Below are 22,471 nucleotides of genomic sequence, written 5' to 3' on the forward strand. Positions count from 1 at the left end.
GGCACACATGTATACACATGTCCGTGCACAAAACCCCCAACGCTGCTCCCGGACAACCCCTGCAGCATTCAGGAATCTAATTGAGGTAGGAAGACAAGAGTTCTTGTATCTGTTCAGTTTGCACTTGTGGACTCTGTATCATCTCCCGGATGGTAAAAGTTCAAACTCCTTGTGGAGGATGTGGAACGGATTACAGAGTAATTTCTATGCTTGCCTATAGATGGGCTGAAAGGCAAGGGTTCCAGTCATCCCCATAACCTTCATGGCATTCTGCACTAGACGAGAAAGCTTTGATTTTGAACTGAATTGATAAGTTCCCATACCATGCTGCCATCCCATATCTAATGATGCTGTTCAACACCGCCCAATAAAATAAAACATAACTTCCTCGTCAGCACCAAACACCCTGAATCGACGTAAAAAATACAGTCTTTGCTGTAAAAGTGCACATAAATTATCAATATGGGTTTCCCAACTAAGCAGATTATCTAAGTGAACACATAGATACTTATAAGAGCTTACCTGGTGGATTTTTGTTAATCATAACTAATACTGGAGTCTGGTCCCCAAAAGACCGAGGATCTAGAACCGTCTCCTGCATTTTATTTACATTTATAACCAGGTGATTGGCATCACACCACTGAACAACTCAAACTCAGAAAAATAAAATGAGGGATCTTTGACCTTGTGCCAAAGGCTGATGATGGCTGTGTCATCAGAAAACTCAGGTTAAAACTGAAAATGAGGTTACTGGGGAGACGACTGCTGCATTCATTTTTATATAAAGTAAACAAGACAGGGGAACTCACACATCCCTGAGGTACTCCTGTACTGATAGAGCTGGAGTCTGAGACTGTGTTGTTTACCCTAACGTTCTGAGTCCTAGTAGTTTAAAAAGAATGAAACCATTTCACAATAAGCGGGTCTACAGTCATTTGAGACAATTTGCTTAGCAACAGATGAGGCAGCAAAGTATTAAAAGCAGAACTAAAATCGACAAGACATACATAAGTCTTGGGGTCCTCAAGATGCTTCAGGGTCAGAAGCATGATAGTGTTAACTGCATCATCTCTACCTCACCCATGTCTGTAAGCAAACTGCAGTGGATCCAGTTCGGAGTTGATGTCGATTTTCAATATGGAAATAATATATTTCTCCAAACGATTAACTACCACAGAAGTTAACGCTACTGGTCTATATTCATTACTCTGTTGGACAGGGTTTCTTTGGAACAGGAATAATAATAGATTTTTTCCAGAGGTTAGGAAGTGTGTGTGTGTGTGTGTGTGTACACACACAGACCGCTGAAAAACAAGGCACCAAGCTCGAGTGAGATCTTCTGCACAGGTCTTTAATTGAAAAGCAGAAATGCCATCAGGGCCTGTGGATTTACCCTTACAAACCTTACTAAATAACAGCTTAATTTTATGTGGTCAACTACCAACCTAAACTCGGTAAAAGGAAGAGACTGTAACACATGATTGCATTCCAAAGAAAAGTCCTCAGTTTCAAATCTGAGGAAAAAATCATTAAAGTTTGTTTGCTTTCTCCAGTTCATCATGAGTTACAAAGCCTCTCCTCTCTGTAGTCATGTTAACTGCAGCTTTCACTTAACAGCTGATTTCTGAGTTCTGTTGTCAAATGTCTTCAGTAGTGTTTCATGTCTGTGTACGCGCAAGTGAACAGGCGTTTGTGTCTTTGTGCATGCGAACAAAACCACTGTGCCACCCACAGCTGACTGTGGAGACTCAAATAGAACAGTCTGTCCTCTGGACGGACACGGGGCTGTTTTCATGGATCTTCTTAGTGACAGGACCCCGTTTTGTGATCAGAGGGAGACGCCCCCCCCCCCCCCCCCCAGCCATAGCATGAGCTCAGCCCCACTTCTCACCCAAAGTTTTTTTTTTTTTTTTCTCCTTCTTCCAAAGAGGTGAAGAGGAAAGTGTTGTTAGTGTTTCGACAAATCTGTCCCAAGATTGATTTCTTCAGGAAAATGATGAATAGCAGGAACCACCAGAATAAGATCACAAAAGGGATGAAAACAAAATCCTTCTTTGTTCTAAAGAAATACCTTAACGTGTCTTAAGACCACACTTTTGAATAGGGCACTGCTAAAACTGCTAATGCTGTTAGCATTCAGACGAGAGTTTGCGAGTCAAAACCACAAGATTGAGTTTGAACAATGGACAAGAATTTATCTGAGAGTGAATGAAAATAAAACATGACGTTGGTGCTGTGCTGAGGTTTATCAGCTAAATTAGCTCTTTAGCTGCAGAGTCGATCACTGTTGAGCTGAGTGTTTGACCTATTTTTTTTATTTTAGCCAAATAAAGCTACCGGGGGGATGTTATCTTTTGCTCAATCTAACAGGCGGCTCCATGTCCACAGAGGTGTTTCTCTTGCAGAGGACTTGTCAGTCCAGGTTTTGATGTGACTGTTATCAGTCCAGGTTGGCGTACATATATACACACAAACATGTCAGGCTCACTGTTGAAATTTGTTTATTCTGTTTTTCTGTAACAGTAATGTCCCCAGTGTGGAGCCAGACTACAGTCAGACCTACACCCCTCAGACCCACACACCTTTCATGTCCAGCAGTGCCCCACCCAGCAACAGCGGTACTGGCATCCTCCCCTCTCCGGCCACGCCACGCTTCTCTGTTCCCACTCCTCGCACACCGCGCACTCCACGTACTCCCCGCGGCCCATCAAGCGTCCAGGGCTCCCTAAAATACGACAACTCTGACCTTTACTCTCCTGCCTCCACGCCCTCCACGTGCCGCCCCCTGAGCTCGGTGGAGCCAGCTACTGTGCCTTCCATCCCCGAGGCTCACAGCCTTTACGTCACCCTCATACTCTCAGAGTCCGTCATGAACCTTTTCAAGGACTGCAACTTCGACAGCTGCTGCGTTTGCGTCTGCAACATGAACATCCGAGGAGCTGATGTCGGAGTGTACCTCAAGGACAACGGAGAGGCCCAGTACCCCTGCACTTGTGGCTTCAGCGCTGTCACAAACCGGCGCTTTGGCCAATCGGCCGGGCTCTTCCTGGAGGACGAACTGGATGTGGTGGGACGCGGTTCGGATGCAAGCCGGGACACAGAACGGTGCTTTGAAGAGCTGCGAGCTTCTTCTGCTCAGAAAGCCGGCAGCGTGAAGGAGAAGCCTCCCGCTGAACTTATTCTGCTGCTTCAGGACGAGTGCACCAACCCCTTTGCACCCGTGGCAGGCGTGGAGTACCGCAAACCCAGCACAGCCCCCAGTTCCTTCCTGAGGGTCGAGGAGAGAGACTATTACAACGACTGCTACATGGCGCTGGAGCATGGCAGGCAGTTCATGGACAACATGTCCGGAGGCAAAGTAGATGAAACATTAGTGAAAAGCACCTGTCTTCATCAGTGGCCCAAATGCAAATGTATGTTTAGAGTTTCACATTTCACTCATGTTGTTTCCTTTTTCGTGTCTAACTGTGAAGATTAAGGCTCCTTTCTCCTTTCTGACTCTCCTGAAGCAGCAGACATGAACAAGCTTTACTCTCAGGATGTGCTGCGGGTGCTGCTGTCGCTCCAGCCTGTCCTGCAAGACACCATTCAGAAGAAGAGAAGTGTGCGTTCGTGGGGCGTTCAGGGACCCCTCACCTGGCAGCAGTTCCACAAGATGGCCGGGAGGGGATCATATGGTGAGATGTTTGATATGGTTTACTTTTAAACTAGATATCTGTTGAATGTGAGCAGTTTTAATTAGGTCTCTAGTTGACAGTGGTGTCCTTAGAAATCTACACTCCTCAGCGCAACTGAAGTTTTTGTATCAGTCTGCTAAGACTGAACAATCGTAACAAAAATTCAGCAAAGTTTGACTGATATACAAGTTGGAGCAGAGAGGAGAGAACAGATAGGACAGAAAAACATAGTTTATGTAAAATACATAGAGCTCCTGTTTTTCACCTAATATTAGTCACACTTTTGGGCTGTTTTTTTTGTTTTTGTTTTTAAGCGTACAGTATATAGCTTCCTTCTCTTTTCCATTTTGAAAAGAAAAAAAAAAACACGTTAAAGTTTGACTTGTTTTTTTCTTTTCATAACTTAAGTTGTCCTTTCGGCAGCTCCAGTTTTTTGTTCGGGGTCGCCACAGTGGATACAGCCATATCTGCATTGGTATTTGGCACAGGTTTTACACCAGATACCCTTCCTGATGCAACTCCAGGTTTATCTGGAGAAACAAATGCAGCCCCTGGTGTTCTGAAGATGCCTCCCACCCAAGTACTAACCAGGTCCCACACTGCTGAGCTTCTGAGATCTGACAGCATCAGACTGATACTGCTCTACTGCAGAAGAGATATTTTAATTTCTTCCAACTTGAAACAGTGACTACATTTACATGCAGCCAATAACCCTTTCATAACCGGAATATTAGCAATAACCCGGTTGTGCATGGCCATGTAAATACCTGCAAAAACCCGAATATGCTCATATTCTGGTTTTTAAAAACCTGAATAAGACCCCTGGGTTACTCCTTTTCTAACCCGAATATCAGGTCATATAAACGCGCATCGGGATATCTCCATAGAAAGGAACATTATTTTGTGTTCTGCGCATGTCCTATCCGCAAAGGATCTTGGTCTTTTGAGTACGGCATCTACTTGTATGCGGCGCGCACAACCCACCGGACACCACAGAAGCAGAGATAAACAGAGCATTGTGTTCTGCATCCTGATCAGGCGAGCCCGTCACGGCACCAGTCGGCATATCACCGCGATTGCTCTGCCTCTGATGCGCTTACTGAGTCTGCGGGCTCGGTAAACGCCACAGCGGGCCATTCACACCGCCTCCCTCTCTGCTGTGCGGAGCTGCGCCAAATCTGGCAACAGGCCCAGAGACTACGCTCGCTGTTTTGATGCGGAGGCAGCCCGCAGGAGAGAAAAGTGAGAAAAATGTTGATGCATGTTTGAGAAAAGTGTGTAGTGAGGGGTTTTACACGAAGCAGGATTACACAAAACAGGATTTGCACGAACGCCAGACCAAATCATGCACTAGTGGAAGACGTGCATCGCTGTTTAGATGGGGATATTCCAAATGATACCACTGACCATGTATACAGGAGTAACTCTGCTTAAGCATGTAAACAGGTTATTCCTAATGATTCAGAAACCGGAATATTGACCTTAACCCAAATATTAACGGCATGTAAACATAGTCAGTGCTGTTTCCATAGACTAAACAGTGCAGTGAAAAATGAGCCCACATGGAGTAAAAAGAAAAAAGTGATGGAAGCAAATATTAACTTAAGAACAAGCCTGTTAATATCAAAATGTGTCTCAAATTATCCTAATAACACTGATGACGCGCAACAGATTAGAAAATTGTTTGGATAATGAAGATTTTAATTGTGTATTTACTTTTTTCCACCTCAGGTACAGATGAGTCTCCTGAGCCTTTGCCCATCCCGACTTTTTTGGTCGGGTACGAGTATGATTTCGTAGTGCTGTCTCCATTTGGGTTGCCCTACTGGGAGAAGCTTCTCATTGAGCCTTTTGGCTCCCAGAGGGATCTGGGGTATGTCGTCCTCTGTCCAGAAAATGAGGCTCTGCTGCGTGGCGCAAAGACCTTCTTCAAAGATCTGAGTGCCATGTATGAGGTGTGTACCAGACAGTGACGTGAACAAACGCTGCACTGCAGTAATGTGCATGGTTTGGTTTTCACTCTACTTTATTTCCCCCACCCTGTCAGGCGTGCCAGCTGGGCCAGCACAGACCGATTTGTAAGACTCACCCAGAGGGCATCCTGAAGGTTGGCGGTACAGAAGGCAGGAGCATGGCGGAGCAGCCCCTTACTGACTGGTTCATGAAGATGGCTGCCAGAGATGGAAACAGTGAAACCTTTAATAAGCTCAAACTCTTTGCACAAGTGTGCCGCTATGATCTTGGTAACGTCTTTACTTGTGCTGCTTAACTCACAGTTGATTTGTTTTATAAAAACAACAACTTATGTTGTTTGGTCGTTGTTGTTGTTGTTTCCTCCTCCAGCTCCATACCTGTCACAGCAGTCTTTGGATAGCGCTTTGTTGACCCAGCGTAGCCCGACTGTGGCGTCCTTTTCCTCATCTCAAACCTCCAGCACTTCCTCAGGACCTCAGAGTGTTAACACTACCAGCTCCGCTCAGGCCAGCAGCACCTCTCTCTCCTCCTCAGGCTCCCAGACTATTGGGGGGATGGCCGCGGCCAAGCCGAGCTCTTACTCCCCATTTGGGACAGCGGGTCTGCAGGGCAATGCATCTCAGAATGGACCGCAGTCTAACACCCAGGGTACAGGGGCTTTGGCAGAAAATGGACCGTCTGCTAACCAGCCTCAAGGGTCCACAGAGATGCCCGAGAGGTATGCTGGAACTACTTATTTCTGTCATCACTTCTGTTTATGTTGGTGGTTAGCTGGGGAAAAATGGAAGTGTTATTGTTGCTTCAAAATAATATATAGTAATGTGACATTTGGACCTTGTGGATGGACAATGGAGAGTTGATCTGAGGGACCTTTGTGGATGTTTTGTCCACTTCTGTTTTTTTGCTCATTGTTTGAACAGTAGACCTGGTATAGGTCCGTATGTTTGTTTATAGGTTTTATGCTGAATGCCTGAACTTGACACACACCACATGTACAAGGACACTGTGGGGTGGGTGGGTAGGTATTGAACCCCAAACCTTATTGCTGTGAGGCAAGAGCACTACCACTGTCAATGTGCCACTCCTATCTTTCTATATCTATCTCTGTCTATCTCTATCTGAGAGAGAGGGCTGGCGTGACTCAGTGTAACTTACAAAAATGCATTGATTTACATAACGTGTGTCACCATACCTCACCCACAAATATCTAACATATGGGAGGGATGGGTACTGGAATCTGGTATGATTGGCCCTGGGGCAGCATTATTTAAAAAATAATAATAAGCTCCAATGTTCTGTACTGTTCTGAGAGTGTAGATAAAAACAAATATAGATGGACAGATTAGTGTGATGTGAAATGTTTTTGTGCCTCCATGAGATATTTATGCAGTTCTGAAGTGCATTCTTACCTAAAATAATCTCTAATAGGCAAAGATCAGTTTTCCTTCTATGATGTACTCACTTATTGTAGTCTGTGGGCTTTATCTCAAAACGTAAGTACTGATAAGAACACAGTGAAAGTACCTGACTGATGAGCAGTACTGCTAAGAGTAGTAGTAAGGTTGACATTTTAATGATACTCATCCCTATAGTCTTCCGACGTGAATGAAACGAGCTCCTGTATTAATTTTTATTTTGGAGAGACTTCATGTCGGACTGCAAAACATTACCATTTAAGACTTGTTTTTTGGACTAATGTGCATAGTTTCTCTTTTTGTTTTTGAAGAGACCATTGAATAAAATATTGAAATATAAATAACTAGTTACTAAAATTTCATTGAAAAAATTGATAGGTTAATCAATTAGAATAAATAATCGTTGGGTGGAGCCCAACAATAAAACTTAAATCATGATGTCGGGGTCGCCACACAGAAGATGACCCTTTAGCCCAGTTTACACCGACAGCCTCCTTATGTACAATATGTGGTACATTAAGGTTAGTGTTTTTCAGTGTCATCATGTGGTCACCGTGGTTTAAATGTTTAAAGTAAATAAAAATGTTGCTCCTCATGCACTAAATTAAGGTATATGTTTGATTATACTGTCATTTCTGAATACACTTTACACATGTGGTCGACACAGAAGTGAAACTTATTTCATCTGTAAAATGCGCAAACTGGAAAAGGACACAAAGCCTGTTTAGCTTGATGAGCTTTTTGCTTCAAGGCTCAGGTTGTCTTTGGTCCATTTTGGGACATGACGCCCCTTTTTTGTCTGTATTGCGGGTGGAGGGTTTTTTGTTGTTGTGCAGTTTCCCTGTAAATCGTCTCTGTCTTCACAGCACAATGGAGCGAGACAAAGTGGGTAAGCCAACAGACGGAGAGTCTCACGCCGTGTCCTACCCGCCTGCCATCGTGGTGTACATCATCGACCCGTTTAGCTATGAAGACACAGACAGGGACGTCCATTCCAGCACTTTGACACTGAGCCTGCTGCGCTGCTACATGGAGATGCTTCAGTTTGTGCCTCCTCACATCAGAAACGCTGTCTCGGTTCAGGTAGGCCTCAGCGTTACTGTCACACTACGTATTCAAAGGCTTCAGAAGTCAAATCTGTTCCACGTTAGACTGATTGGACTTTAAGAGGTGCTTTCTTTTACTGCGCTGAGCTTTGAGTGATCTCACACTTAGCTGCAGCAGGCTCCAAGGGAGCACATGGAGAATCAGGGGACCCATTAGCACAGACTAACAGGTGGAAACTACAACACCTGCTGTGTGCGCTGTTGACACGATTGCATCAACAGGCTGAAGGGAACTTTGAAATGACAAGTGCAAACATGGTGTCTTCAGCACATTTTTAATGTTGTCTTCAGCATAACAGTCGTCTGTCTGATTGAGTTAATCTCAGCTGTTGATTCTGAATATTGTACTTCTCTTTTCTTTCTGGCACTCTGGTGTTTGGCTGGTGTGCAGAAATGTCAGTAAAACTGGTTCGTTTCTTTTCTTTCACACCTATGTTGACATTTCTTGGCAATTTTCCACTTGCGTACAGGAGACAATAAAAAAAATAGATCAGAGAAAACTGCTCTGTGTAATCTGACCTTGTTCCTCCCCTGAATCATCACACTAATTCAGGAAGTAAACAACTTGCTGCTTTGTGACCTGCTCACATGAGCTGTGTAATTATTTTTAGTGTCTCTGCATATGAAGGGTGAGAATTGTTTGTCCTTAATCAGTTCTCCATTTCTCACTTTTTGAAGCAACGTGATTTTTTTTTTTTCCATTATATTTTTTCTTTCATGCAGCAAACCCCTCAGAAGCTATAATAATTTTTTTTTTTTTTATGTGAGCAGCAGGTGTGAAATTTCAGCGGCATTGCGGGGTTCTGTGGTTTAGTGTTGTGAGTTGACTTTTAAAGTGATGACTGCGTTAATTTTGTTGTGGTAAAATTCACCTCCTGAGTGGAAGCAATGGTGTAGACCTGCACTCGCACAGCCTCTTTGTATATTGTTTTTTAAAAGCCTTGTGGTGAGGTGAGCTCCCACTGTCTCGCACACATGCAAGCTGTACTGCCTCGTACTCCACAAAGACAAACAGGCTCAAGCACTTCTGAATCTAACCACGCACACACACAAAAAAAATCTGTTAACTTTCAGGACGAAGTGTGTCATCTCTTCACTATGCAGTGAGCCCAGTGAACTGACCAGCACACTCAAAGTGCATGTGCAGCCAATCTGGCTGAAAGTCCACAGGTCCGGAAAACAAGTTCTTCCCAACTGTTTTCTAGTGTGTGCTGATCAGGACCACTGACCTGCATCAATTCTGATCAGTGTGTAGGATGAATATATTTATCCAGAAAGGGGTTTGAAATAAAATTATTTTTGTCGCCTTCTTACCAGACACGGTGGACATCCTCTTTTTTAAAAAAGAAAAAAAGTTAAACTCGGATCAGTTTAACTCCTTTTTGCTTTTTTGTACTTTTTATGATTTTGACAAAGGCATTTTTTTCACTGATACTGTTCATGTTGCAATTTAATCCCATAATTAAGTATTTTAAAATATTCTTTAAGACATTGGACACCTTGTTCTCATTCAAGACCACATCCACAACTTTATTTTAACTGCTACTTCAGGCTTTGGATAATAATTTTCAAACTCTGTTTTTCAATTAGTTTAGTTGAATATTGAAGAATCTAAAGTGCAACTAGGACATTTTGTACTGCTGTGCACGTTAGTCCTACCATTGGGGACAGATGAATATTACTTACTAGACTGTCACAACGTGTAGCTTTGATTAATAAATACTCAGACTGCTTTATTTCATAAAAGTTTCTCAAATCTTCTCATGAAAGTTGTTAATGTATTGCTCTAAAATGCAGGAAAACATTTTTCAGAGCATCTAGGACCCTTCAGCCTCTGGGGTCCGAGCCCCGGCCTCTGGGTTTATGTTCCCTCTGGTTTCTGTGTTACTGAGTCCCGTCCCTGAAGTCGGCAGCAGGTGTGATATTGTCCCTGTGTGCTTTGTTTCAGATTGTTCCTTGTCAGTATCTCCTGCAGCCTGTGCACAGCGGCGATCGTCACCTCTACTGCCAGCACCTGAAGTCTCTCGCCTTCTCCGTGTTCACACAGTGTCGGCGGCCTCTGCCCAACTCCACCAACTTCAAGGCTCTGACCGGCTTTGGACCCGGTCTGGCCATCGACATGGCACTTAAAAACCCAGACGTAGGTCTTACGGTCAAACCAAATCTGAATCTAGTGAGGGAGCCAAAGCTCGACCTTCAGTGATCTATAACTCAGAAGTCTATCAGTGTAAAATTTGTGTTGCATCGTCTTTGCAGACTTTCTTTTCAGAACTTTTTTAATTAATTTTTTCATTTAAATCTCTCTGCACAGAGGCCGGAGTGTCTGCGTCTCTACACGCCCCCCTTCATTTTGGCTCCAGTGAAAGACAAGCAGACCGAGCTGGGGGAGACGTTTGGTGAAGCATCCCAGAAGTACAACATCCTGTTTGTAGGCTACTGCCTTTCACACGACCAGCGCTGGCTGCTGGCGTCCTGCACAGACCAACACGGAGAGCTTCTGGAGACGTGCATCATCAGCATTGACGTGCCCAACCGGTACGACCACGTACACGCTTCATATCTGCAGGGTCACTGACTGACAGACTGGTCTGTATCAGACACACACCCCCGTTAAATGCCTATGGGGAAATACGAGGTCTGTCAATAAAGTATAGGTCCTTTTTATTTTTTTCAAAAACTATATGGATTTCATTCATATGTTTTTACGTCAGACATGCTTGAACCCCTCGTGCACATGCGTGAGTTTTTCCCACGCCTGTCGGTGACGTCATTCGCCTTTGAGCACTCCTTGTGGGAGGAGTCGTCCAGCCCCTCGTCGGAATTCCTTTGTCTGAGAAGTTGCTGAGAGACTGGCGCTTTGTTTGATCAAATTTTTTTCTAAACCTGTGAGACACATCGAAGTGGACACGGTTCGAAAAATTAAGCTGGTTTTACGTGAAAATTTTAACGGCTGATGAGAGATTTTGAGGTGAAACTGTCGCTTTAAGGACTTCCCACGGTGCGAGACATCGTGCAGCGCTTTCGGGCGCCGTCGTCAGCCTGTTTCAAGCTGAAAACCTCCACATTTCAGGCTCTATTGATCCAGGACGTTGTGAGAGAACAGAGAAGTTTCAGAAGAAGTCGGTTTCAGCATTTTATCCGGATATTCCACTGTTAAAGGAGATTTTTTTTAATGAAAGACGTGCGGGTGGATTGCAGCTTCGGTTCGCAGCCGCTGCGACGCTCCGCCACAGGAAAAACACCTCTGTTGGAAGGCTTAAGGACAAGTTGGAACATGTCCAGCTGTTAAATAATTTCTCATATACTCATTCCACTGAAAGCCATCAAAAGCCGCCTGAATTTTACAAATGGTTATCAACACAGAGGTGTTTTTCCTGTGCCACCCGTCCGCACGTCTTTCATTAAAAAAATCTCCTTTAACAGTGGAATATCCGGGTAAAATGCTGAAACCGACTTCTTCTGAAACTTCTCTGTTCTCTCACGACGTCCTGGATCAATAGAGCCTGAAATGTGGAGCTTTTCAGCTTGAAACAGGCTGATGACGGCGCCTGGGAGCGCTGCGCGACGTCTCGCACCGTGGGAAGTCCTTAAAGCGACAGTATCACCTCAAAATCTCTCATCAGCCGTTAAAATTTTCACCGAAAACCAGCTTAATTTTTCGAACCGTGTACACTTCGATGTGTCTCACAGGTTTAGAAAACATTTTGATCAAACAAAGCGCCAGTCTCTCAGCAACTTCTCAGACAAAGGGATTCTGACGAGGGGCTGGACGACTCCTCCCACAAGGAGTGCTCACAGGCGAATGACGTCACCGACAGGCGTGGAAAAACTCACGCATGCGCACAAGGGTTCAAGCATGTCTGACGTAAAAACATATGAATGAAATCCATATAGTTTTTGAAAAAAATTAAAAGGACCTATACTTTATTGACAGCCCTCGTATTCTTACAGTGGGAGACTTTCTACTCATGTTTTTAAAAATATTGTAACTTTTTAGAGTGTTAAAAATGAAATCTGCTTGTGTGGATGGATGACCTCGGGGCTGAGAAACGTCATTAAGGCTAAGACTTTGACTGAAGGCAGGAGAATTCCTGCAGATGTGAGTTTGCACTAAGACTGGTGTCCCGTTGCAATTGCGACAACTCATGCAGGAGACCGGCGCAGCGTTTTCTGCTACTGAAAAGACCACAACATTTTATTGTTGATGTATTTCCATTTCGAACAATCTGCAACAGTTGTCTACGCCGACACCATCCAAGTACAACCATCTGAGTCACAGTGAACTGAAACTTCATGTCAAACTTAAATTTGTTTTATGGAAAATAATGACTTGTTTTGGACTATTTAAACCTCTAACTGTGAATTGTTGCAGATCAAATCAATTTTATTTATATAGCGCCAAATCACAACAAACAGTTGCCCCAAGGCGCCTTATATTGTAAGGCAAGGCCATACAATAATTACGGAAAAACCCCAAAGGTCAAAACGACCCCCTGTGAGCAAGCACTTGGCAACAGTGGGAAGGAAAAACTCCCTTTTAACAGGAAGAAACCTCCAGCAGAACCAGGCTCAGGGAGGGGCAGTCTTCTGCTGGGACTGGTTGGGGCTGAGGGAGAGAACCAGGAAAAAGACATGCTGTGGAGGGGAGCAGAGATCAATCACTAATGATTAAATGCAGAGTGGTGCATACAGAGCAAAAAGAGAAAGAAACACTCAGTGCATCATGGGAACCCCCCAGCAGTCTACGTCTATAGCAGCATAACTAAGGGATGGTTCAGGGTCACCTGATCCAGCCCTAACTATAAGCTTTAGCAAAAAGGAAAGTTTTAAGCCTAATCTTAAAAGTAGAGAGGGTGTCTGTCTCCCTGATCTGAATTGGGAGCTGGTTCCACAGGAGAGGAGCCTGAAAGCTGAAGGCTCTGCCTCCCATTCTACTCTTACAAACCCTAGGAACTACAAGTAAGCCTGCAGTCTGAGAGTGAAGCGCTTTATTGGGGTGATATGGTACTATGAGGTCCCTAAGATAAGATGGGACCTGATTATTCAAAACCTTATAAGTAAGAAGAAGAATTTTAAATTCTATTCTAGAATTAACAGGAAGCCAATGAAGAGAGGCCAATATGGGTGAGATATGCTCTCTCCTTCTAGTCCCTGTTAGCACTCTAGCTGCAGCATTTTGAATTAACTGAAGGCTTTTCATGGAACTTTTAGGACAACCTGATAATAATGAATTACAATAGTCCAGCCTAGAGGAAATAAATGCATGAATTAGTTTTTCAGCATCACTCTGAGACAAGACCTTTCTAATTTTCGAGATATTGCGCAAATGCAAAAAAGCAGTCCTACATATTTGTTTAATATGCGCATTGAATGACATATCCTGATCAAAAATGACTCCAAGATTTCTCACAGTATTACTAGAGGTCAGGGTAATGCCATCCAGAGTAAGGATCTGGTTAGACACCATGTTTCTAAGATTTGTGGGGCCAAGTACAATAACTTCAGTTTTATCTGAGTTTAAAAGCAGGAAATTAGAGGTCATCCATGTCTTTGTCTGTAAGACAATCCTGCAGTTTAGCTAATTGGTGTGTCCTCTGGCTTCATGGATAGATAAAGCTGGGTATCATCTGCGTAACAATGAAAATTTAAGCAATGCCGTCTAATAATACTGCCTAAGGGAAACATGTATAAAGTGAATAAAATTGGTCCTAGCACAGAACCTTGTGGAACTCCATAATTAACCTTAGTCTGTGAAGAAGATTCCCCATTTACATGAACAAATTGTAATCTATTAGATAAATATGATTCAAACCACCGCAGCGCAGTGCCTTTAATACCTATGGCATGCTCTAATCTCTGTAATAAAATTTTATGGTCAACAGTATCAAAAGCAGCACTGAGGTCTAACAGGATGAGCACAGAGATGAGTCCACTGTCTGAGGCCATAAGAAGATCATTTGTAACCTTCACTAATGCTGTTTCTGTACTATGATGAATTCTAAAACCTGACTGAAACTCTTCAAATAGACCATTCCTCTGCAGATGATCAGTTAGCTGTTTTACAACTACCCTTTCAAGAATTTTTGAGAGAAAAGGAAGGTTGGAGATTGGCCTATAATTAGCTAAGATAGCTGGGTCAAGTGATGGCTTTTTAAGTAATGGTTTAATTACTGCCACCTTAAAAGCCTGTGGTACATAGCCAACTAACAAAGATAGATTGATCATATTTAAGATCGAAGCATTAAATAATGGTAGGGCTTCCTTGATCAGCCTGGTAGGAATGGGGTCTAATAAACATGTTGATGGTTTGGATGAAGTAACTAATGAAAATAACTCAGACAGAATAATCGGAGAGAAAGAGTCTAACCAAATACCGGCATCACTGAAAGCAGCCAAAGAGAACAATACGTCTTTGGGATGGTTATGAGTAATTTTTTCTCTAATAGTTAAAATTTTATTAGCAAAGAAAGTCATGAAGTCATTACTAGTTAAAGTTAAAGGAATACTCGGCTCAATAGAGCTCTGACTCTTTGTCAGCCTGGCTACAGTGCTGAAAAGAAACCTGGGGTTCTTATTTTCTTCAATTAGTGATGAGTAGTAAGATGTCCTAGCTTTACGGAGGGCTTTTTTATAGAGCAACAGACTCTTTTTCCAGGCTAAGTGAAGATCTTCTAAATTAGTGAGACGCCATTTCCTCTCCAACTTACGGGTTATCTGCTTTAAGCTGCGAGTTTGTGAGTTATACCACGGAGTCAGGCACTTCTGATTTAAAGCTCTCTTTTTCAGAGGAGCTACAGCATCCAAAGTTGTCTTCAATGAGGATGTAAAACTATTGACAAGATACTCTATCTCACTTACAGAGTTTAGGTAGCTACTCTGCACTGTGTTGGTATATGGCATTAGAGAACATAAAGAAGGAATCATATCCTTAAACCTAGTTACAGCGCTTTCTGAAAGACTTCTAGTGTAATGAAACTTATTCCCCACTGCTGGGTAGTCCATCAGAGTAAATGTAAATGTTAAGAAATGATCAGACAGAAGGGAGTTTTCAGGGAATGCTGTTAAGTCTTCAATTTCCATACCATAAGTCAGAACAAGATCTAAGATATGATTAAAGTGGTGGGTGGACTCATTTACATTTTGAGCAAAGCCAATTGAGTCTAATAATAGATTAAATGCAGTGTTGAGGCTGTCATTCTCAGCATCTGTGTGGATGTTAAAATCGCCCACTATAATTATCTTATCTGAGCTAAGCACTAAGTCAGACAAAAGGCCTGAAAATTCACAGAGAAACTCACAGTAACGACCAGGTGGACGATAGATAATAACAAATAAAACTGGTTTTTGGGACTTCCAATTTGGATGGACAAGACTAAGTGTCAAGCTTTCAAATGAATTAAAGCTCTGTCTGGGTTTTTGATTAATTAATAAGCTGGAATGGAAGATTGCTGCTAATCCTCCGCCTCGGCCCGTGCTACGAGCATTCTGGCAGTTACTGTGACTCGGGGGTGTTGACTCATTTAAACTAACATATTCATCCTGCTGTAACCAGGTTTCTGTAAGGCAGAATAAATCAATATGTTGAACAGTTATATCATTTACTAACAGGGACTTAGAAGAGAGAGACCTAATGTTTAATAGACCACATTTAACTGTTTTAGTCTGTGGTGCAGTTGAAGGTGCTATATTATTTTTTCTTTTTGAATTTTTATGCTTAAATAGATTTTTACTGGTTAGTGGTGGTCTGGGAGCAGGCACCATCTCTACGGGGATGGGGTAATGAGGGGATGGCAGGGGGAGAGAAGCTGCAGAGAGGTGTGTAAGACTGCAACTCTGCTTCCTGGTCCCAACCCTGGATAGTCACGGTTTGGAGGATTTAAGAAAATTGGCCAGATTTCTAGGAATGAGAGCTGCTCCATCCAAAGTGGGATGGATGCCGTCTCTCCTAACAAGACCAGGTTTTCCCCAGAGGCTTTGCCAATTATCTGTGAAGCCCACCTCATTTTTTGGACACCACTCAGACAGCCAGCAATTCAAGGAGAACATGCGGCTAAACATGTCACTCCCGGTCTGATTGGGGAGGGGCCCAGAGAAAACTACAGAGTCCGACATTGTTTTTGCAAAGTTACACACCGATTCAATGTTAATTTTAGTGACCTCCGATTGGCGTAACCGGGTGTCATTACTGCTGACGTGAATTACAATCTTACCAAATTTAGGCTTAGCCTTAGCCAGCAGTTTCAAATTTCCTTCAATGTCGCCTGCTCTGGCCCCCGGAAGACAATTATTGACTATGGTTGCTGGTGTCGCTAACTTCACATTTCTCAAAACAGAGTCGCCAATAACCAGAGTTTGATCCTCGGTGGGTGTGTCGCCGAGTGGGGATAAACAGTTAGAAATGTGAACGGGTTGGCGGTGTACATGGGGCTTCTGTTTAGGGCTACGCTTCCTCCTCACAGTCACCCAGTCGGCCTGCTTTCCCGGCTGCTCAGGATCTGCTGGAAGGGAACTAACGGCAGCTAAGCTACCTTGGTCTGCACCGACTACAGGGGCCTGGCTAGCTGTAGAATTTTCCACGGTGCGGAGCTGAGTCTCCAATTCGCCCAGCCTGGCCTCCAAAGCTACGAATAAGCTACACTTATTACAAGTACCATTACTGCTAAAGGAGGCAGAGGAATAACTAAACATTTCACACCTAGAGCAGAAAAGTGCGGGAGAGACAGGAGAAGCCGCCATGCTAAATCGGCTAAGAGCTAGTAGCTGCGCTAAGCTAGTGGATTCCTAAAAACACACAAAGTGAATAATGTGTAAATAATTTAGAGGTGATTCAGCAGAGGGAGTGCTTTAGTTAAGGCACGTAAAGATTACACTGTGAAACAAATCATTATCTAGTTAACTAGATCAATCTAACTGCGCAGATTAAACAGCTAACAGATACAGCAAAACACCATTGTGCTCCGGAACAGGAAGTGATACAATACCGCAGTGAGAGCCAACCACCAGTAGAGGCAAGCAAGAAACGGCAAGCAGATAAGAATAATTGTCATGATGCAAAATGTTACATACTCGTAATCATTATTTCAGTTTTTCTTGCATTAACTAAGAAAAAAGTGAGATAAATTTTTTATGAAAATACGTAATCATTAGTTGCACCCAGTGCTGCAGTAGAGACCCCATTCCCTGAGGCCAGGACAGTCAGTAACAACTCTGGGCTGAGAAAGTATTATGCAAGGTCTATCACAGTTAACAGCTGCCTGTTTCCACAGACTCGTGTGTAATTTGAAGCCACAGTAAAGTGAGCTGGATGCGGCCTTAGATAACCTTTGGTGTACTTTGGTGATGTAATGTGTTGGGTCCACAGACATTAATACGTTAACCCAGGCATAGGAAAACTAACAGTGTAGTGACAAGGATGTTTCAGAAGATTTTTACACGTTAGCACTTGTGAACGTAGTGTAGCACGTCTGTGTGTGTATTACTGTGGTGAATAGAAAATGATACATTGCACACATTGACCGTTGTATGCTTGAAGATACTGTTAGCTGCTTTTTTTTTTTTTGTTTTTTGTTTTTTTGCGTGATGCAAATGTGTGAAAAATAAAGACGCGTGTCCTCGACTTGGCCTCTGCTTATTCTTCGAGGCCGGACAGTGTCAAGGCCAAGACCGAATCATTACATAACGCGGCAGAGGCCGGCCTCAAGACCTCAAACACTGGTTGTACCCCTAGTTAAATTAGCATGCTAGTCCTTAGCTTGTCGGCTAAGAATGAAAAAATGGCTGCAACTATTCTGTTGAACTGATCTTGGTATCAATTTGCTATAGAGAAAATAAGCATACGACACACCAGTGAGTACGCTGGTGAAATACAACCAGAACATTGTCAGCCTGTCAGAATGCATTCGGTCAACCCTTTGAACATCGGCTCCGGAATCCAGCAAAAAAAAAAAAAAAAACTGACTTCTTTTTTGGCCCATGTCCTTGTGCATGCAAAGCAGTTTGCAACACATTTGTTTAAAATGTTTTAGTAGCGCGGCCGGCCACTAGGGGGCAACAGAGACATCTTATCCTGACTCTTCTTTAGCTGTTGCAGTGTTTGATGTGTACGGACTGATCTATAAGGCGTGTTTTGTCTGTGGCAGGGCTCGCAGGAAAAAAGGCTCAGCCAGACGTCTGGGTTTACAGAAGCTCTGGGATTGGTGTCTCGGCCTGGTGCAAGTGACATCACTGCCATGGAGGGTGGTGATTGGGCGTCTTGGCAGAATGGGCCACGGAGAGCTGAGAGGTCTGTGTTTGCAGTTTTTATTTAGACAACACTAAAAAAATAAAATAACTTCTCCATTTTTTGAAAACTGATACACATCTAATTTAAACATGTGTGGCCAGTCATTTTATGAAAAGAAAAGGCAGGACAACATCTCCCCCCCTTCCCCGGATTACAGAGTGCCCAAACATTTGGCGTAGTCATGCATGTGCACACAGGTTAACGTGCACTTGTGTGTATTGCAGACTGGAGTATTCTGCTGAGCAGGAGGAACCTGCAGTCCCTCAGCAAACGTTTGAAGGAGACGTGCAGGATGTGTGGAATCTCTGCTGCCGACACTCCCAGCATCCTCAGTGCCTGTCTGGTTGCCATGGAGCCCCAAGGCTCCTTTGTCATCATGCCAGGTCAGTGAAGATGGTCTGTTTTACTGCTGTTGCCAGTGGTATTGATTGCCACTAATTGTAAATTAGGCTAACTCTGGTGTAATGCATCAAATGGTTTCATTTATGTTTTAATTGCACATGGTTCCTTTTAAATAAATTGATTGAAAATTATCAATAACACGTTTCGTGAAAATATTTTATGTCTGTTATAATCTGGTTTAATGCCATTCTAGGCTGAGGATAGTCTGGTTTAAAGGAGACATTGTTTTATTCTTTTACATAACTATTGGTGAGATTTTTTTTAAATTTTTTAATCTTGTTAAAATTAGACATTTGATTATTTGCAAGAATTCACCAGAATAATTTTAGATTTTTTTTTTTTATTGTATTTTTATTTGGGGGGGGGGGGGGGGGGCTGCAAAATAGCCCCCTCCCCCCCCTACAGTTTTCTGACATTTTCTAGAATTGATTTAATTATAAATAAATAAATACATTTTGAGGTTTGTATTTTCAGTGAGACTATTTAGCTTCTGGTAGAGAGATATATTCCAATAGCAGCTGAGATGACGCCAAGCTGAAACATCTTAAAGGATGTTTTATTAGTTTTACCTGGCTGAGGAACGCGCTCTGAGTTCTGATCCACTCTCGGCTGCTTTTGCGTCCATGTGAGGATTTGACCGTTTGAACGAGAACTTAAATGTTCCATCGGGTCCTTTTTAGATTCCGTGTCAACGGGTTCGGTGTTTGGACGCAGCACGACGCTCAACATGCAAACGTCACAACTGAGCACACCTCAGGACACCTCATGCACGCACATCCTGGTGTTCCCCACCTCGGCCATGGTCCAAGTCAACACCAACACCACAGAGCCCATCGACATCAACTTCAATCCCATCAACCCCGGTACGTTCTGATGACTGACTGCTGCCTCGCTGTTCCACGGTCGATGCGCTCTAAGTTCTGGCTGTTTTCCTCTGCAGATGGGTCAGACGGAATGGGAATCTTCGACCTGTTTGACAACGACATGGTGGATCCAGACCTCATCAACATCCTACCCAACTCCCCCACCACCTCCCCTGTGCACTCTCCAGGCTCCCACTATCACCAGGTGGGAGATGGAAGCAAGGTTGGTTAATGTTCTAAAAATATAATAATAAATATTTTTCACATATTTCCATGGACGCTGACATAGAATATTTTCCATAGCATTTTATTTTTATTTTTGTTTTTGAAAGAAAAAAGACTGCGTGAACAGGTCTTGGAACATTTCTGCACAGAACTGTCTTCCAGATTGTTTCATTTATTTTTTTTTAATCCCATGTTTACATCTGCTACTGAAAATGAGAGGTTTTATGTTTCATCTTTGTGAATCCAAACCTCAGAAGTACTTTAACTCTTTTGGCAGTGTCCAGGTGTATTTCTCGTAGCTCCAGATTGATCCTGTCTCTGGGTTATGTCCGAGCTGCTTCTTTTGGTCTATATCTGTCCAGTCCCTTCCACCTCAGTACCTGTGACCTTGCTCACTGGCCAGATTGTTTCATAAATAAAACAGCCAGAAGAGGGGAGATCGGGCACCCCTGCATTGAAACAAAAGGTTTTGAGAGATCCCTTTCAGTCCTAATCTCCGCTGTGGGTTTATGGGCCGAATCACTGATGAATTTATCTGGGGAAACTTACTCCAAAACTCTGTAAAGAAATGACCTCAGCTGGATGCTTTTTCTGTTGCAGACATCTTCCCGTCACATTTTCAACACATAAGATGATTCAGTTTCATACGTGTTTATAACTTTCAAAATCTGAAAGTTAGAAAGTGAGGAACCTTGGGGTAATTTTTGATCCTACATTGTCCTTTGACCTCCACATTAGAGATATTACGAGGACTGCTTTCTTCCACCTGTGACATATAGCGAAGATTCCTCCCATCCTGTCTATGGCTGATGCTGAGACCCTGATTCATGCATTTATCTCTTCTAGGTTGGACTACTGCAATTTTCTATTTTCTGGTTTACTGCAGTCCAGCATTAGGGGTCTGCAATTGGTTCAAAATGCTGCTGCCAGAGTTTTGACACAAAGCAGAAAGTTTAACCACATTACACCTATTTTGGCATCTCTTCACTGGCTTCCTGTCCCAGTGAGATCAGATTTTAAGGTTCTGCTACTAGTCTATAAAATTGTTCATGGACTGGCACCTACCTACCTAGCTGACCTAATTAAACCTTATGTACCGGCCCGGGCTTTGCGTTCTCAGGGTGCAGGACTACTTTGTGTCCCTAAGGTGAATAAGAAGTCTGCAGGTCAGAACTTTTTCTTATCGTGCCCCTTTTCTGTGGAATGATCTCCCTGCGTCAATAAAACAGTCAGATTCTGTGGAGACTCACAAGTCTAGACTTAAGACGTACTTATTTTCCCTTTCGTATGGCTAGCATACTGGCATAGTATAGTTTTATTCCTTTTACTCTTTTAAATCATTTTATTAGTAAACGGAACGTACCGTGGCCTCAACTTTACCAAAATTCTGGGTCTTTTAGTGAAGCTTGGGGCTAGTGGCCGGCGATCACCTTAGTATTTCCTGTTTTTCTTGTTGTTTAATGCTGATATACTGTATTTCTTGTCTTTCTGATGCTTGATTGTTTTTTCTCTCTGTTTAAGGTGCAGCTCCATCCAGAGATGGATGTGGCATTTGTGCTGGAGACCCTCCTGTCCTGTGCGCCAACAGCATTTTTTGTATATTCGTTTTGTGAATTGCTCTGTAATTTATGTCTGTAGCATGGCCTAAGCAGAGAGTCACCCCTTTGAGTTTGGTCTGCTTGAGGTTTCTTCCTCAGAGGGAGTTTTTCCTTATCACTGCTGCTCTGGGGGTTGGTAAGGTTAGACCTTACTTGTGTGAAGCACCTTGAGGCAACTCTGTTGTGATTTGGCGCTATATAAATGAAAATAAATTGAAATTGAATCTGACATCTGCAGGTTCTGACGGTACACCTAAGTTTCAGAAACGATGTTGCAGAGCTGAAGAAGGAATTAAATTGTGAATGTATGACAGAAGTGTTTTTATGTTCCTGTGGTCCTGCAGGGTCAGAGTACAGACCGGATGGAGTCTCATGAGGAGGCTCTGAACATCCTGCAGCAGCCCATGGCGCTGGGCTACTTTGTCTCCACAGCCAAAGCTGGACCACTGCCCGACTGGTTCTGGTCAGCCTGCCCACAAGCCCGGAACCAGTGCCCGCTCTTCCTCAAGGTAAAACTCTTAAAGTCGGTAATCTAATCCGTGAAGGCAACGTGGTGTTCAGTCATCACGATGATTAGGACTTATCCTATATTTGCACGACCCCAATTTTTGTTGACCTCACCATTTGTTTGTGTTTTTACACATTACATTTGTATAGATTCCTCACATCACAAAAAGTTGGGATGTATGAAAAACACACACAAAAAAATCACTGATCCTTACATTTACTTAGTGTATCCAGAAAGTATTCACCATGCTGCACTTTGTCCACATTTTATGTTACAGCCTTATTGCAAAATTAAGTAAATTTTTTTTTTTTCCCCTCAAAACAGAAATCCCATGTACATAAGTATTCACAGCCTTTTCCAAGAAGCTTGAAATTGATCTCAGGTGCATCCTGTTTCCACTGATCATCCTTGAGATGTTTCT

At 43.1% G+C, this 22,471-nt stretch overlaps 1 protein-coding gene across 3 annotated transcripts in view; it reads left to right on the forward strand.

Annotated features, from left to right (window-relative positions):
- Window positions 1-22,471, forward strand: part of LOC117509409 (mediator of RNA polymerase II transcription subunit 13-like) — a 113,008-nt gene that overhangs the window by 85,617 nt on the left and 4,920 nt on the right. Inside the window, exons 16-28 of one of the 3 annotated variants that reach the window (XM_034169081.1) lie at window positions 2,524-3,413; window positions 3,510-3,677; window positions 5,409-5,632; window positions 5,725-5,920; window positions 6,021-6,369; window positions 7,933-8,149; window positions 10,121-10,312; window positions 10,484-10,707; window positions 18,312-18,454; window positions 18,679-18,837; window positions 19,537-19,719; window positions 19,797-19,942; window positions 21,887-22,051. In XM_034169081.1, the coding sequence (XP_034024972.1) occupies window positions 2,524-3,413; window positions 3,510-3,677; window positions 5,409-5,632; window positions 5,725-5,920; window positions 6,021-6,369; window positions 7,933-8,149; window positions 10,121-10,312; window positions 10,484-10,707; window positions 18,312-18,454; window positions 18,679-18,837; window positions 19,537-19,719; window positions 19,797-19,942; window positions 21,887-22,051 (3,256 nt within the window). The remainder of the gene's footprint in view (window positions 1-2,523; window positions 3,414-3,509; window positions 3,678-5,408; window positions 5,633-5,724; window positions 5,921-6,020; window positions 6,370-7,932; window positions 8,150-10,120; window positions 10,313-10,483; window positions 10,708-18,311; window positions 18,455-18,678; window positions 18,838-19,536; window positions 19,720-19,796; window positions 19,943-21,886; window positions 22,052-22,471) is intronic. The other 2 variants (XM_034169084.1, XM_034169082.1) reach the window with 2 other exon arrangements.

The sequence above is a fragment of the Thalassophryne amazonica genome, chromosome 4, assembly GCF_902500255.1.
Source record: "Thalassophryne amazonica chromosome 4, fThaAma1.1, whole genome shotgun sequence".
In the NCBI taxonomy this organism is placed as follows: domain Eukaryota; kingdom Metazoa; phylum Chordata; class Actinopteri; order Batrachoidiformes; family Batrachoididae; genus Thalassophryne; species Thalassophryne amazonica.